The 17,239-nt window shown below is 45.4% G+C and overlaps 1 protein-coding gene across 4 annotated transcripts in view; it reads left to right on the plus strand.

Moving 5' to 3' along the window:
* Nucleotides 1-2,427: 2,427 nt before the first annotated feature.
* Nucleotides 2,428-17,239, plus strand: part of TNRC6A (trinucleotide repeat containing adaptor 6A) — a 49,138-nt gene continuing 34,326 nt past the window's right edge. For 2 of the 4 annotated variants that reach the window (XM_086622448.1, XM_086622449.1), the window contains exons 1-3: nt 2,428-2,445; nt 2,985-3,032; nt 15,241-15,331. In XM_086622448.1, the coding sequence (XP_086478574.1) occupies nt 2,441-2,445; nt 2,985-3,032; nt 15,241-15,331 (144 nt within the window). In that variant the 5' untranslated portion in view covers nt 2,428-2,440. Of the gene's footprint in view, nt 2,446-2,939; nt 3,033-15,240; nt 15,332-17,239 lie in introns of those variants that run through there. The other 2 variants (XM_009985179.2, XM_086622451.1) reach the window with 1 other exon arrangement.

Genomic DNA, 17,239 nt, shown 5'->3' on the forward strand with positions numbered 1-17,239 from the left:
CTCCCAGCGATACAAGTGTATTATCAACTCTCTAAGAAGAGGCCAAAAATACCCTCACTGGCTGTGCTGCATTGTCATAACCCCTCTTCTTCAATAATGTAGGATCTTCCTCAGCTGAAAAATACTCTACTCCGCTCACGATGACAGAAAGACAGTTGATATTGCAGCAGATTCCCAGAGACAATTGCTCATTTGTCCAGAGCATCTGTTTGTTTTACAGGTGAATAAAATAGCATTCCTTTTTTCACTGGCATGAATAAGAATGGTAAAGGCCAACTGAAACTGGGCTGATAAATGCTTGTGATAATGTGCAAGCTGGATGCAAAAAGAGAGCAGGAACTTCCCTATGCCAACAAACCACTCTTCTCAGTAGCTCTTACAACAGAGCAGACAGGAAGATGCTTGTTTCCATGCAAACAGTAGGAGTTGAGAAGCAAATCAAATTCCTGCGCCGTACCGCAGGCACACACAGTAACAAGTATTCCCTTGGACAGGAGCTGTGCAGACGGCTGGTGTTTTCAACCAGTGCTTTGGACCTCACTGCCAGAATGCCAGCCAGCAGCCATCCCTCTGACAGTCGTGCTGTGCACCACGGTGGCCCAGCCCTGCGACCGAACGGCACGTATCGAAAGCTCGTATTTGTAAGATTGTTTTGTGGAGATGTAGCTGCAAGTATGACACATCCTGGCTGCCAGTGTTCCTGGTGTGGCACTAATTCCTTCTCAGCGAAATCTTCTGAGCAGAAATCTGTCATCTGTATTCACCCCTTTACTATCAGTGTGCTAAGAGGGATGCACGTGCATTTTTCTAATTTTATCCTGTGAGCACCGAAAATTGGAAGTAGAAATTAGCCATAACGTTTTAAAATGCGGGGATGTTAAATGGACTCAAGAGTGTAAAAGTAGTATTGTTAATCAAGCTGCTTATTCCAGATGTTTCTTATTTATGCCAGTGATAACACTTTAAATTGTTCTACTTAAACTTAGAGTATTAAAAAATACTTCCTTGCCATTATTTATTCTGTGGACTTGGACAGTGAAAACTCAATTGTTTCACTTTCATTTTGAGGAATTTTCCAGTTGTCACTTTTGCAGTGTTTGGGCATCGCAGTGCCAGCTCCACCTTCTCCACGGGGAAGTGCCTGTGAGAACGCAGATCTGCTCGCTGCCAATTTTTAAATTTTTGTCTGCTCTCAGCTTCGCTCTTTCGTGACAGCACCGCTCTTCCTTCTCTCCCGTTATTCCCTATCAGTCCTTGGAGCACTTTGACTTTTCTAAATTATTTTCTGGGCTGTTTTTACTGAAGTACAGCAACGCGGATTGCGGCTCATATATTCCTTCTCTCTTCGTTTTATGTATTTGAAGTCAGAATATGCCAGTGTACTTTTTGGGTGAAGCTTTCTGTCCACACAAGTCCATTTCTAGCTGGGTCCGCAAGAGCTGGGTCCGCAAGAGCTGGGTGTGCAAGAGCTGGGTGCGCAAGAGCTGGGTCTGCAAGAGCTGGGTGTGCAAGAGCTGGGTGTGCAAGAGCTAGGTGTGCAAGAGCTGGGTGCGCAAGAGCTGGGTCTGCAAGAGCTGGGTGTGCAAGAGCTGGGTGTGCAAGAGCTGGGTCTGCAAGAGCTGGGTGTGCAAGAGCTAGGTGTGCAAGAGCTGGGTGCGCAAGAGCTGGGTGTGCAAGAGCTGGGTGTGCAAGAAAGAGCTGGGTGCTGCTCAGGTCCCTCTCTCAGCCCAGTAAGGTCGGTGTGAGGCCCGAAGGCAGGCCCGTGTTACTCCATGGTGGTTACACAGGCATTAACACTTCTCCATGGCTCTCGGCGGGCATAGCGAGGCCCTGGAGCCGAGCCGGGCACACGCTCGGTGCCCACCGGGGCTGCGGGAGCGGCACCGCACGGGAAACGCGTGGAAACGTTTTGTGTTCCTGCCTGGGGCTCAGCCCGCGCTGCGGGGGAAACGGCTCTCCGTGCCGGCAGGGCGTTTCACGGAACGGCACTTGGAATCCTGCCCCTGTTGTCGGGATAAGAGCTGCAGCGACACACCGAACCCGCAGCCGGTGCCAAGGGTCTCCCCCCCCGCCAGGGCCGCCCGCGCCGCGCCCGCCGCGGGGCACGGAACGCACAGAACCCCCGAATGCGGGACCACCGCCCTCGGGGGCGCCCTCAATGTCAGGGCGACGACGTCCCGCCCCGTTGCTAGGGCGGTTGCTGCGGCGCCATGTTGGGAGCGCGGCGCCCCGGAAGTGCCGCCCGGGACGGGGTTTCGCTTCCTGCGCGGCGGGGCCGGACCCGGCCGGGTGAGGAGGCAGGAAATGGCGGCGGTGCTGCAGCAGCAGCTGCCGGGCCCTCCCGCTCCGCAGTGCCGGGCCCAGGCCGCCTAGAGCCGCCGCGCCAGCGCCGGGCCCGGGCCGCAGCCACGCCGGGCCGGACTCCGAGCACTTTACATACATGAGGTAGCGCGGCGGCGGCGGGCGGGGTGGGCGCCGCCGAGCCGGGGGGCCGCGGGCGGGGGAGGGGCCGCGCGGGGGGAGCCCCGGGGCGGCGGCGGGAGCGGCGGCGCCTCGGCGGCGGGTCCCGGGGCACGGGCTGCGGGAGGGAGCGGCTCGTTACCGGAGCGGCCGCGGCGTTTGCCCGGGAGCGGTGTTCGCCCCGCGGAGCTGCGCTTTGGCCGCCCGTGCTCGGCGCCGCTCGTTCCCGCGGTGCGGCGGGAGCGCGTTCTCGGGCCGAAGCGGTGCGGCAGAATCGGTCTGCCTAAAGCACCGGGAGCCATGGAGCGGAGCCCGTGTGGCACCACCGGCCGGGGTGGTGCCCCGCCCGCCGCGCCGTCCCCGGGCACGCGGCGGCCGGTTCCTTGGGAATCTGCGCGCTCCCGGTGCGCTCCCGGCGGACCGACGCGCGGAGCGCAGCGCGTGTCTGAGCCCCGCTCCGGGTTTGCTTCTCGCTCCGTGCTGTGTTGCTGTTGACATGGAAACAACCCCGCTTTCTGTTCCAGAGAGTTGGAAGCTACAGCTACCAAAGAAGTCGGAAGAAAACCAAGCAGGTGAGATTCCCGGTTAAATTATTCCCTCCTGCAGCTCGGGGCTGGCCCGGGGCTAGCAGTCGTCGCGCGCGTTATCTGGAGCTTCAATCTCATGTTAATTGTGAGGGTAAAAACGCTCTGAATTTGGAAACGCCCCGCTGTTGCACAGAGAAATCTCCGCAGTTTTAGTTAACTCCATAGACTAAGCACCTTCTCAGCGTGTTTTCTTTTGCATGATAGCAATATCAGGCTCTATAGTGGATTTTTTTTAATAGGATGGGGTTTTGAAGAGAAAAATACTTTACTTTTCTGTCCTAAGTTGTAGTACCTAACAACAACTAAAAAATAAATGAGAGGTTTCCTTGTTTTTTTCCTGTACGGTTCAGGCAAACGTTGCTGAGAGGCAAGAAATAGTTGGCTGTGGCAAGAAACTTGCTTTGAATTCAAATAAACTGTATATTGCCATGTAACTATTAGATTTTTACATCTTTTTGCATGAAGAGTTAAAGGCAGTAGTAGGGGTTTTTTGAGGACGTTGTAGAATGGCCAGTTCCTTTTTCACTTTACTTAGCTCAAAAGTAGAGAGTTAAGAGTTATGTGGAATTAAGAATTCTATACCAGTGATAGACATCACTTTTGTATTTAAGAATTTATTTTTTTTGCACCATTTATTTTTAGTGCGGTGGCTTTCTTGCAAATACCTACCTCTTTCTGTTGTTTACGTTTCAGTTAGACCTCAAAGGGGCTTTTGCTAGCAAACTTTTAAGGGGCCTTCTACTAGGGCCACTTGAAATATGCTGAAACCCTGAATATAACTGATAAAACATTAGTTTCTTGTACCTTGCTTTTTTTTTTTCCCTTATTTACCGTGCCTAATCAGTCTCCAGCTTCCAGATTGATTTATGATTACTCTGTGAAAACTGATTGGCGTTCCCCTGCTGTCAGTGTGTGTCTTCATTTTTTTGATATTATGCTTAAGCATGAATAATTTTTCCCATTTCATTGTCTAAATACATGGAACCTTTAAGATACATTTACCATATTGCTTTTAAGTACAATATCAAGGTCATTGTTAAATGGACTTTACTTGAAGAGAATTATTTCAAATTGCAATTCTTTAACTAGTCTGTCCGTAAAAGGTACCAAGATGCTGTTTTTTTAAAAAAAAAACAAACATAAAATCATTGGTGTTCTTGTGGAAGGCACTCAGTTCATGCTTGGTGCCAGAAGCGATTTCAGAACTATATTGTTTAGATGGACAGAGTTCTAAGTTCAAAACAATATTCTGGTGCAAGTCTTGGTAAGTCAGTAGATCCTCACGTTTTTATGACCTTAAGAGAGATCTCGTGTCCTGCTGGCAGGCTTGGCAGGTAGTGACAAGAAGCAAAAGTGAACTATGGAGCTGCCTGAACTCAGGGGGTGGGGACAGGACAAGATTCACGGAGTGAATTTCGATATGGAATGGGTCTCCATCTTTTCTGACACAGATGTATGTGTTTTATTCATTTAAAAGATTCAGAACTGGGTTTAAGCTAACATTAATATACCAGTTGTTTTCAGAACCCTGTATTCTAGCTGGTTTGTGTTTAGTGAGGGAGTTCTCATCATGTGAGCGCACAGCCTGATAAAACTGTGGCATGCCTGCTCTGCATAGGCCTGATTAATTGTTTTAGTGTTGTAGAACTCAACAGATAGCCCTCGCTCTTGCTCTAATGTCATTATTTACAGTCTTATTAAATTTGCAGTGACCTAGTCAAATTGTAAAAGAGCAAATATCTTTTCCTGGGAAAGGTAAATAGACCTATGCTACAGTTTTTCTGAAATTGCCTGGTGTATATAGAGACTGTGAACGCTGTGGGACGCTGCTGTTATTTCATGTACGTTCTGAAGTCACCCTGGGAGTTTATGCTCGTAAGTTAACGGGTAGCAAATATTCCTTTTTGTCTTTCTGGGAATATTGGCCCAGACTGCGGGTTTGCGGTAGGCTAAGTGTTAGAGCTGGCTTATCCAGTCGGAGTGATTAGCGTTCTAAACTCAGGATTAGCAATTTTACTTGTTTGGCCTTTTGGGAAGAAATCTTCATTTGGTCTGCATTCTCTTTCCAATGCATACATGCCTAGTCCTGGGCAAACGTTCCTGGTCTGAAAAATAAGCATAGTGCATGGGTTGTGACAGTAATTCAGATAAACCCATTGCACGTGATTGTTGCGTAATGTTACAGCTAAATGTCACCTGCTTGGTGAAGGAGAACTGTCCGTTACTAACTGGAGAAATGTCAGAGTTAAATCTGGTTAAAATCGGGGCAGTAAAAATCACTATTTAGTTCTTCTGATTTAAGAAATAACTTTTTAATTCTGTTTGGTAAACAGGGCCTTCCTGCCTCATTTATGTGGAACTGAGAGAAGGTAAATATCTGAAATCTGTGTTTGGAAAAAAAATTGTAAACATGCGTTTGGCTCTTACCTCCCAAGCATGCAGATCTTAGGGGAGGTTCACACACTGCTTGCTTTCACCCGTGTCTCTGCTCCGGAGGTTCCATCGGCATTGTGTGCAGACCATCCGTGTTCTGGGAGAGCAGACCCTTTACCTGAAATCCTGTATACCTCTGGATTTCATCCGGGTATTCTACTAAGTCACTACAGTACAGATTAAAAAACTTTTCTTTCTTTTTTTTTTTTTTTTTCACTCTTCCATGTTAGCATAACCACTGTATTTCCGTGAGGCTTTCCTTATTTGCTGAAGGAAAAAAATGAGATGGCTCAATGAGAGAGGCATGGAGAAACAGTGACAAATGTAGTTGTTTCCGTTGATATGTAAGCATTGATTGGCATTTTGGGGTTTTTGAGGGTGTGGGCTTTTTCCTGATAAAATTCTTATGGGAAGACTTCTGCTCTCAGATGGGAAGAGTTTATTGTGAAGAGGCAGCGTTCTGTTCATACTTTTCTGGACCTTTAGACGTACTTAGGCAAAGTGGTGCATTCCTGTCTCCTCCACACACGCTTTTCCAGGCCATGTGTAATTGTCAGGGTAACAGGCATTTACCTTTCCTTTTTCTAGTCTTGCAGCAAACCTGTTGTGCAGTTTACTTCATGACTGTGGTAGGAAAACTGAAGCACTCTGGAGTATGGGTGGTCTTACGGTGAGGCTGCTGGGCTGGAACAGTCGTTTGGGTTTGTGCATCTGTTGCAGATATCCTGTGTGACCAGGGTGGTTATGGAGAAACTGTTTAACCCATCTTCTTTGGCTCTCCATTTGTTAAAGGAAGATAGGGATTGTTTGTTCCTGCTTCTGAAGTCTTGTGTATTTAGATGATAAACTTCTTGGCAAAGAGATTTGTCTTTTGTGTGCTTGTGTGGTAGCAGGGAACATCTCAGATGAAACTTCAGGGCAAAACTGTAACACGAATATTATTCCAGAACTATGGTGAGTTTGTAGTTTGGACTGTAGTTCCGTTGAGCCACCCTCTGTATTAGGAAAATGGGAAAGATGAGTTCATTCCGAGTCATGTCTACCACTACCGGTAGTGGTAGACATGGTAGTTACAATTCTGTCACTTCACTTTTTGGGGTGATAATTTAAAGACTGAGGTATCTAAAAGCAGAAAAGAAAGTAGCTGACACACATTTACTAATTAATTATTCATTGAAGTAATTGTTTCAAGTTTTAGCTTGACAACACGTCTCCTGTAGATGCATAGCTGGAAAGAACTAACACACCTAGAGAATTAACACACCTACAGACGCCTGTAAGTAGGTGGTTTGTTTTGTTATCGGTGCCTGGGGCTTCCTTTGCTCCTGCCTGATGTGCTGAGCGGGTTTGGTTGTCGGGCTCTTTTTGTTAACTTCAAAGTACTGGTTTGTGTTCCATAAACTTGGAAGAGTGCTCTTTTTGGTGTAGTTGGCTATTTTGTAGAAAGCATTGATAAAGGAATTGGAGGATCTGGTTTTAATCAAAATACACGATTTATAATTGATTCTTGTATAATGATGGTTTAGTAGAAAAGCTACCTGTTGTTTTTTTTGTAGAAATCGAGAAATTTTTATTGACAGTTGTATGTAATTGCATAATTTAAAAAAAAAAAAGTAAAGATTAAGGAACTTGTAGGTCAGAATACAGAAAAATTATGCAAACTTAGTCTCAGCAATATGTTTGAAAGTCTGTGTAGAGTATTGGACACAGGTTGAACGCATAGTGCATGCTTTCCTACACGTTTCCTGTCTTTACAGGATTGTAAAAGATATTTCAATTCCAGATACTTAAATGTAGTTATCTGGCAGTGTTCCACCTGTAGCATTCCAACTGAATTTATAACTGGAAGAAAAACAAACGGTGGAAAGGATTTGTTTATTTGCTTGTTTGTTTATTTTCCCCAAAATTTATTTTATATATTTGTCACTGGAAATGTTAGAGTGGTTTCAAAAGCCACTGTGTCTAAGCACTTCTAATTCTTACTTTTATGTTTGGTCCATGTGGTAAACGGGTAGAAGGTGAAAATCCGTAAGTAACACCAAAGTTGGTGGCTGGGATTCAGTCGCGGGCGTGCTGTCCGTGTCTCCTGCATCCTGCTGGCTGAGTGATGCGCGTCCGTGCGGGAAATGGGCTGATAAATGTCTTGTTACCTTCCGTCGTAACGCGGTCGGTCGGAGGTGGGCTGCTTGTTGGCTGCTCTCCTGTGCCCGGCGGCAAAGCGCTTCCCGTGTGGGACCCCACCGCTGGCGGGGACCAGCACGGCGCGTGGTCACGCGGGGCGGTCAGCATGGAGGACCATGGCAACCACGCCAAAAACCCCAGCGCTGTCTTCGCAGGGCTTGAAGTGCTTCAGAGGCCACCTGATGCGCGGAACCCTTGGGAGAAGCCCTTCCCAGCCTGGAGGCTCCTGCAGGGTTTGTTGGTGGTGGCAGCGGTGTCTCTGGAGCTGAGGTGGCACCATCTCGTGGGGCAGCGCGGCCAGGGAGGGGGTGTGATGGTGCCTGCGTGACTTGTGAGCATCTGTGGTACCACCGGCATCTTCGGAGCATCCCGGGAGAGGCATTGCTGTTAGTGCCAGCTTGACAAACAGGGGCACCCAGGGAGGGCAGTTCTGGTGCGTAGGCAGCTCGGTTCTGGTGAGCGCCGGCTAACTGGCACTAACACTGGATGGTGACCGGTTGTATTTGGGTGTTGGAGTTTGCTGGGTGCCAGTAACACGTGCTTCCACTCAGGGATAAGTACTGAGCTCACATCGCAATAACGCTGTGCTGTGTCTTAGATCTTAAGTCGTGTCAGGGTTCTTCTTGGAACCGTAATTTCCTCAGGGAGGTGGCTAGAGCTGTAATTTTAGTGGGGCAAAACATGTTTCCCTTTTAGATATTGTAACCGAGAGAGCACGCTGCACAAACAGGAATTATTGCATCCTCCTCCTGTCTCCCAGGGAAAACGTGGGTATGCTCGATTCTCCTCTCCTGTAACATAACAGTAGAGATAAATGGGTCTATTTCAGCCCTGTTTCTGTATCAGTTCTTACAATGCCAAGCTGGAGCTTTTGAAATTAAAGATTAATAGAATTTTTTCAAGCATTAAAGTAATAAGTAAAATATGATTTGATGTAAATATTACCTGAAATGTTTACATTTTCAGCATTACAACTTTTTTCCAGTTCACAATCCAAATAACAAGGTACTCTTTTTTTTTTTTTTTTTTTTTTTTTCAAAATAGTTTGAGTAAAGTGGTTTGGTAGTTTTTTGTTTTATTTTCCCCATATATAAACCAGAATCGTGCTAAGGTACACAAAATTGAAGAAAAAAAAATATTTAAAATAAGTAACGGTAAATATTTATCTGTCAGTCTATTTAAAATTACGCAGATAATAGCAGCTTCTACTTGTATGTTCTCAGAGCCATCAAACGTGCAGTCTCTCCTGAGACTGAGATCCATTTTCATTTGGTCTCACTCGAAAATGAAGCACCTTTCCAGTTAAGCTATTTAAACTGAAGGCCTTCGCCCCAGTCTCAAATGTGAATTTCGTATGGCGTGGGCATTTTATTTGCAGTCGATCTAAATTGAAAACTGAGGTTTGCATTTCTGCTAAGACCATTTAACCTTGAGCAAGCTAAGCCAATTATACAGGAGGCAAAAGGAATTCCCTGTACAAGTGTTTCAGTGGAAGTTGAGTGGCTGGTCGGGGATATAATAGACATCTGTTCATATATTCCTGTTTGGAGTCGGAATTCTCAGTCATCGCCCGGCTGACGGGCCACGCGTGCCGCTGCAGGCACTTGTGCCGTACGGGGTGAGCGGGGTAAATCCAGCCAGGCGCAGGGAAAAGCCCAGCAAAAAACTGGTGGATTGTCTGGCTCTGTCTGGTTCCTGTGAGGCTGGGTTCCTGCAGTATTTGGTGCTAGGTGCTGTGAAGGAACATGGAGCTGCTGATGCTTAGTACACCGAGAATGATCCCGTGTTGAGCGCTTAGCGGGAGCGGGCAGCTAGTACAGTCCGAGATGGGAAGTGGGAAATGCTGTGTAACACTCGTGTTTCTTGAGGAGCAGCTTTAAAGCCAGCTCGTTTGTTCCGTGTGCTAGTGCATGGTGGAACCTGGTGCATAAATCCTGTCGTTGGCTGTGTAGCCATGTATGGAGAGAAGGAAGGAAACTTGCACTTTCAGCTGCCGGAGATGGGAATTCAGGAGTTCCACTTTAGACTGCTGTGACTTAATAGGCAAACCTGAATTTGTATTTTAGGTTTATGTTTATGTAAGAGTAGTGGGAATGAGTCTGCCTTCCTTGAAAGATTCAATTCTCAATGAAGAACATGGCCAGTAAGGGCTTTACTGTTATTTAATTGTACAGTGGGTTAGTTTTACTTTCCAGTCACTGAGATTTAACATTACCAGGGTAACCTAGTACTCTTTTAAAAACATATTATGTGCTATAGGTGGGTAATTTTTTTTTCCAGGGGTCACCTGGAGTCCTGACACTAATCATAGGGTTTTTTTTATGTGTTCTAGGCTTTGTAATCTAAATTCTGTTTTTCTTAAATACATGAAAATAGAATGATCACAGTGTTGTCACTCAGGAGTTTTTATTGTTCCTGTGTGGAAACAGAAAAATGATGCTGTGGTCGAACATTCCAGAGATATTGGTATGTTAGTTGTTAGCATCTGTATTCTAAAAATAAAGTGTAATCTCGTTGATTTAGTTTTAGCAGGATTGATGAGTTACTTTTAGTTTTCCTGGGAAAATACTATTTTGCATTCTGCTTGCACTTTAAAGTGCTGTAGCTTTCTTCCAAAAGCTGAATGATTTTTCGGTTAATGTAGTTTCGCATGTGACACACTGAAATTTGTTATACAAAACAAGGGGCTAGTGGCTTTCTTAGCTCTTGGAATTCTTCTCAGGTTGTTAGAAACCCTGTAAATAGCCTTTTATTCCAGTAGGTACATCCTGCAGCGTTGGTACACTGGCTGCATCCGAGGCATGTAGCCTGTGCCCGCAGACCTCGTTCGGCTTTGGGAGAACAGTGAGTTCAGGTGATGGCCGAGGGAGAGCCGGAGCGTTTCCCGGGGCTCCGCAGCCCGGCGGGGCAAGGTTCGGACAGGCTGACGCGTCCGGCACCAACAGCCTCTTCCCAGGTGTCACCTCGTGCCAAGGTCTCGCAGCTCATCCGTCTCGCATCAAGATGTGTGCACCCAGTGGTGGGGGGACCTGTGCCCACGGGACCCCGGGAGGGATCGCAGGCAGGGAATGCTGCTGCTTTGGAACGATTGCTCTGGATCACAGCTTGCTCCCTCCTGGAATCTGAGTAGCCTTTGGGAAAGAGGATGCCAGGAGATGGTGGCAGGAATTCCTTTTGCACAGCCTGCTGGTGACGGGGCTTTTTCCTGGGGTGATCCCGGGACAAGGTGGGCAGAGAACTGTGCACAGAACAGGGTGTTGAACTGGCACTTCTGGGAGGTGTGTGCCCAGCAGCCGTTGTGCAGGGCGGTTGTGTTGCACACAGGCAGTGAGGCTGTGAGAGGAGAAGGGCTGTGATCCTGGCTTTTCCTGGCCGTTGGAGGAAGGTACGGCACTTGGCCTTTTCCGTTGGGTTAGATGTCTCTTACTCTCAGTGGTACTTCAGGAAATACTGTCTCCTGAGTAACGGATCGGTGACGACTCTTTGTGTGCAAACCAACTGTAAGTGAACCATGTACTTTGTCAAAAATGAACTGTGATATGCAGAAGCCGTTTTTTCTGGCCTGGTTTCAGACCTACGTGCTGCTTGTGTTGTTCACGATTCAAATTGCCTGTTAAAAATTGGACGATTCCAAATTAGCTCAGACTGAGGGTCAGCGTTAGCAGCATCAGTTTGGTCACGGACACTCGGGATGCAGACGGCGAGGGACAGAACTGACTGACGTGGTGGCACCTTCGTGCTGCACGGATGTCCCCGCGGGTTAATCGGTACCTCGCATTTGCAGAGTATGCAGGGGATTGCTCTGAGCAAACCTGGCCAACTGTAATTGTTTTCTGGAGTTACACGACTCATCTCGTAGTTGTCCGTGAAGTAGTTTTTGATAGCTGGTTGCAAATGCAAGATTGCTTTTTGCAGGAAGGCAATCCTCAGTGAGTCTCGCAGCCGCGTGGTGAAACTGTGACAAAATGCAAAAGAGCCAAGTTGCTGAAACAGAGGGGTGTCAGAAGTCACGGGTTTAGATTCATTTTTTTTTTTCCTATCTTAACACATCAGAAGCAATTCTTTTTTAAAAGAAACAACTCATGCTTGCTGTCTGTTAATAGAAAATCTTAAAAGATGGAAATTGGTCTGTGGAAACTTTTTAACACGTGTAGCATGAGTTGATGGGTACTCGTAATAGTGACCCTAAAAGTGATAGAGGAGAGAAGGGGTGCTGGATATGCAATAAATCAATGTTGTTCCAACAGAAGGGAGCACTGGGAATAGGAACAAGTAGTAGGTGGAAGCGGATTTACAGCGAGAACAAAGATCTCGGCAAGTCGGGATGAAAAGTGATTTCTGTTTGTGTTAGTTGCTGTGCGGTTACATGTAGCCGTTTCTGTTTACAGAGAGAAATCGGAAAACATTTGTAATTAAGTAGGGAAATACTTGTCAATTTTGGGAATAAAAAACTTTCCTCCCTCCAGACAAATTAATTTTTACCATCTAGATAAAGTATAGCTGTTGTCTGGCAGTATTCATAGTAATAAAAATAGATTTGAGAAAAACGCTTGTTACCCAAAACGCGGTCATACGATTTCTTTGTCTTTTGTGCTAATGTCAATAGTCTCAGAAGCTTCTGTGCACTATAAATATTTAAATATTGCAGGCTTTTTTTTTTTCCACAATGAATGTCATGGGAAAGTACTACCATATCTCTTTTTGCTTGAAATTAATAATGATGGCCAAGTGGCCGCAAGCTTTGAAACTTAAGTGTGAGCATCGTTGTTATGGCATTGTCCTTACTGGGAGGAGAACCACTTTCAACGTGCTGCAGAATGTCAGGACGGGACAAAAGAACAGTTTTGAGGTTTGAAGGTGGAACTCAAACAGGCAGCAATAACATGGGACTCGCCTCTTCCAAAAGAATGGCAGTATTATGCAGGATGCAAAATGTAACAAGCTGCAGCTTCCACAAAGAGAAGAGCTGCTGAGCTGCCGGTTAGGCACCACCCACGGTGAGACAGGTGGGAGAGAGTGCTGTTTTGTCTAATTAAAAAGTCAGGAAGTTGTATGAATTTGCCCCAGTGGAACTGGGCAACTGGGAACTGGAAGTCACATGTGGATTTAAAAAAAAAAAAATCCCACAAACTTGATGCCTGCACTCATTTCGAAAGAGACTTGAGATGTGTTAGAAGTAGAATTAACCAGTTTTTTATATATCTAAATAAGTAATAAAAGTTTTAATGCTTGTGGAGCCTCTTATGCTTTACTGTATTCCATCAGCTTTGCTTGTGACATCTGTAATTGTCCTGTCTGAGGTTTGTGGTCGTGGGTGGTTTGGGGTTACAGAGGAGCGGAGTGTTTCTGGGCAGGAGGGAACCACTGACGGGCTGTCCCTAGTGGACATTGTTGGTTTCCCCCCGGAGTTTTGTGGTGTCTTTTGTTTGGTAAGGTGGGTACGTGCAGCCGTGTGTCATCAAACGGGGGGTCACTTTTTTAAAGGAGATTTTAATACATTCAGAGTAATTGTACAATAAAATTCCCTCTCCTGTTTTGCCTTGCTTAGTGTGTGAAGAGTGCAGCACGGATAAAAACAGTGCTTTTCGTGTTCAGAGCTGAATTTTGGAGGTGGACACCAGACAAGACCGCTTGTCACGAACAAGGGTGTAAATTCCCTCTGTCCGTCGTTTCTTGGCTTTTTCTTTTGCAGCAGTGAGTTAACCTGCGTGGCTCTAACCAGTTTTGCTGCCCAGAGATCTCTGCAGCAGCTTTGAACTTGAGCACCTCTTGTAGCTTGAGCTGCAGCTGGTGGGATAGAGGTGTGTACAGATCTGGGAGAACACCAGCTACATATGGAATGTTGATTTAAAAGAGAGGACTTACACTAATCTTCAAAGGTTATTCAAAGAGTAAATTTGGTGTCTTCCTTTACTTACTCAACATGTGTGGAGTTTGTTCCCACATCCCACCCAGAGCACCACGGAATTAGGACTTGCCTGAAGGATGTGTTTTGCCCAGTGAAGGATGTGTTTTGCCCAGTGAAGGATGTGTTTTGCCCAGTGAGAGGGCGCGCGTGCAGTGGAGCTGCTGTGAGGATTCAGGACATCAGAGGGGGTGTTGTAGCCGATGTGTGCTTCACAAAGAGGTCTGGGAAAACATTTTCAACCTGTTTTTTTTCATCTCGGCACCTGACTATATGGGCAGGGCTTGTGGGCCAAGGGTTTCCAAGCTTTTGAAATATTCCTGACCCTGAAAGGGCAAAGAAGGTCTTGCAAGTAGGTTTTCTAGTACACAAAACCACTTTTTTTTTTCCTCCAAATCTCAGACTTTGAAGTGACTGAGTGTTAGTAGGCTCCCTCTGCCTCTTAGCGTTCTAACAAAAGCAAGCTCCGGCCACTTATTTTTATGTTCAGCTTTATTGTCACTTTCTAAACTTCAGAATCCTTCTTTCTGTGAGCAATTGTTTTTATTCTCATGCATGAAACAACTAACTGATCTTCAGTTGCACATTCCGTGTCTTTGCACCATTAACCCCAACGTGGTTTTGTTTGCCTGTCTCCCACAGCCCTTTGTCAGCTGTGGTTTTGTTTGGAGTTCCTTCTCATTCTTACCACAAATCACTGCATCTCCCCAAACATGGCCTTAAAGAAAAGTTTATTTTTGTTATCCTGAAATCGGTATCAGATATTAGTTCCTGCTGATCCTGATTGCTTGCACGTCTTCAGTTCTTTCTGCTTTTTATACTCTCCACGTTCTCCCTTCCTTTCGTCTTGCCTTTGCTGAACTCTGGCTTTAGACGGCGGGATCTGGCAAGGCGTGTGGCTGCTGAGCCTTCTGTTATAGCGCGTAAAACTTCATAGTAAGTGAATTTAAATTAATGTAGTAGGTTTTGTTTTCACTTTTGTCAAGTTACAGTTTTGTCACTCGTTTAGGATGCTCTAAAATTGCTCTGGTCTGACCACGCTCTGCGTGTTCCTTCTAGTCCTGTGTCCCTTACATCAGCAGTCCCATCCCTACGGATAAACAGCCAGTCGAACCAGTCGCTGCTCAGGCAGGAAAACGTGTGTATATAGGTGGTTCCTTGGCAGAGGTGGTGGTCAGGGTCAGTGAGCTGGTGGGAAGTGCCGCGTGGCTGTCGGGCACCGCTGTGGGTGCAGAAGGGTGTGCGTGGCGGGGAAGGAGCCCATCGCTCGGCTCCTGCTGAGTGTGATCAGACTGGGTGCTGGGCCAGAGCTGGCCACGTGTGCCAGCAGGGAGCTGCGAGGGGCGAGAGCTCGGGGTCGGACGGGTTCACAGTAGCAGGTAGATGAAATAACAGCTGGATTTGCACTGGCCTTTGAATCGAATTAATGGCTGAGCCTTCATTGTCAGTTTTGGAAAAGAGAAAACCCGATGTGTAGCTTGACACTGCATCTGCTCTTAAAGTTTTGTCACAAAGATTTGCAGTGAAAGTGCATAGTCCCTATAGAAATATTATCCAATTAGAAGGAAAATTCCCCAGTTCCTTTTGTGTCACTGTGAAATAATTGTTCTAAAATGAATCTAAGTGTATACGGATTGTATTTTGGGAGAGTTAATTACAAACTGTGTGGTTCAGGGATTTAGTGCAAGAAGAGGAAGAACAGTTGATGGAAGAAAGGAAAAAGAGAAAAGAAGACAAGAAGAAGAAGGAAGCTGCTCAAAAAAAGGTATGTTGAACATTAAAAAATAAAACCCCGTGCTTATGGGCTACTTGTGGTTTTCGTCACTAGTAAATACTGGTATAGCTGTTGTTATTCAGAAGTGGTTTTAATTTAATGTTTTAAGTTAGTGATAACTGACATATTGAACATCTTAAGCGGCTTTGTTTCTTCAGAGATTAAATATTCTTCGGAGATGACCATTCTTTTTCCTGATTGTCAGTTGAAGTGGCTTCAAGTTTGAAAACTTCCTCAGTGTCAGTGCATTTATTGGTAGAATAAAATTACTATTTTATTTTTTTCTTTTTAAGATAGTGGCTTCCAGCTGTCTCCTTACTTTAATGTATCTTCTTATCCTTCAGTATGAAAACACAATTTGCATTAGGGAAGGTGGATAAAAATGAAGATGTTGGCAGCAAAGGTGTTCTGGGATGGAAACATGGCAGAAATGCTTGTAAACGTTTCAAAATTTGTGTTTCCTGTCAAGATACTAATTGTGGCCATTGATTGTAAATATTGACCCTAAGCTTGACAGAAGCTTGTCAATCTGTTCTTAAAATCACGTCCGTTTCAGGCTTGTGTCTGCTGACTGGTGGTAGCAAAGGGAATCTGCTTAACAGTTTTTCTTTGATTCCGTTCACTAGTGCCAGGTATTTATTATATAGTCCAAAAATGAGTAGTAGCTCTCCCTGTTTGACCTAAATGCAGGTGTATAAAATCAGGTAGGTCTCATCTTGCAACGAATGTAAATGAAATCGCACTGCAGGGGTACTCCTCGAAGAGGTGTTCGCTCGTATTTCAGAATGAGAGTTCTTTTCAGTAGCTGACAGCAAAGCTGCATAGTAACTTTTGGAGCTCAGCTGTACATTTATAACTCATTTTTGTCTTGGAATTGTTATTTAATCAGAAGTTGTAACAGGAAAGGAGCTGGTTTACTTGAATTTCAATCTTTTAAATAAGTGGTTCTTCATAGCTGACTTTCTCCTCCAAAATTTAGGTTTTTATTGAGTTTGGAAGGTATGTTTGAGAGTGACATTTGTATAAGAAATAAAAGCATAAATATTTTTTGAAAGTGGAGGGACCAGACCTTTGCCTAAAATTGAAAGTTTTGCTTACGCTTTCTCCTGCCATGGAGCACCTGCTAGACTTCTTCACAAGCCACAGGTCTTTACTGATGTGCTGTATTCTCAGAGTAACAAAATGTTGAATGAGTAGACTTCATGCATCAGGAATTTAAGCAGCTTCTATGGAAAAAGGAGTAGAATCCCATAAGGATGCTCTTCTGCGTTCCTGGATAAGCTTAAACTTGATCTAGATTAGAGAGAACATACCTCTAAAAAAACATGGTAACAACCAGCTGCCCAGTAACTTGGCTGTTGCAGAAAGAGTCCTAGCAAGATGTGGCTTGATTCTCCATCGATTGAAGTGAGAACTTGTTAGTGTAGGTCACAAGGAAGGGAAGGTCCTTTTTCCGTTCTGTTAATATTCGTGAGTAGTTTCAGATTGACCAGAACTGCTCTTTTTGTTTGCTAAGCTAACTGCTTCTGTTTGATCTCTGAAGAACGTGCTGGTTTGTATGATCAACCGCAGCCTCTCCAGCAAAAACTTTAACCCGTTCAATCGTGCATCAAGAACCAAGATGTTTTGCAAGTCCCTAGCTGAAATATGTTCCAGTAGTTTTTTGCTTGTTTTTCTTTCCTTTCAGAGAAGAGCACCTTAGTATAAAAAGCAGGCAGTAGCCTTATCCCATGGCCCTTTCCCTTTGCCGATCTCTTTGGGTGCTATGGATGGTCAGAAGCAGCAAAAAAAATGGAGAAATCTGAGTTGTCTTGTTTTCTTGTTCATGAGTCAAGTGCCAAGCTAATTAATTGATGACTTTTAATTTTTTTAACTCAAGTCAAGCTCGTTTGGGTGAAG

The sequence above is a fragment of the Tauraco erythrolophus genome, chromosome 17 (genome assembly GCF_009769465.1).
Source record: "Tauraco erythrolophus isolate bTauEry1 chromosome 17, bTauEry1.pri, whole genome shotgun sequence".
NCBI lineage: Eukaryota > Metazoa > Chordata > Aves > Musophagiformes > Musophagidae > Tauraco > Tauraco erythrolophus.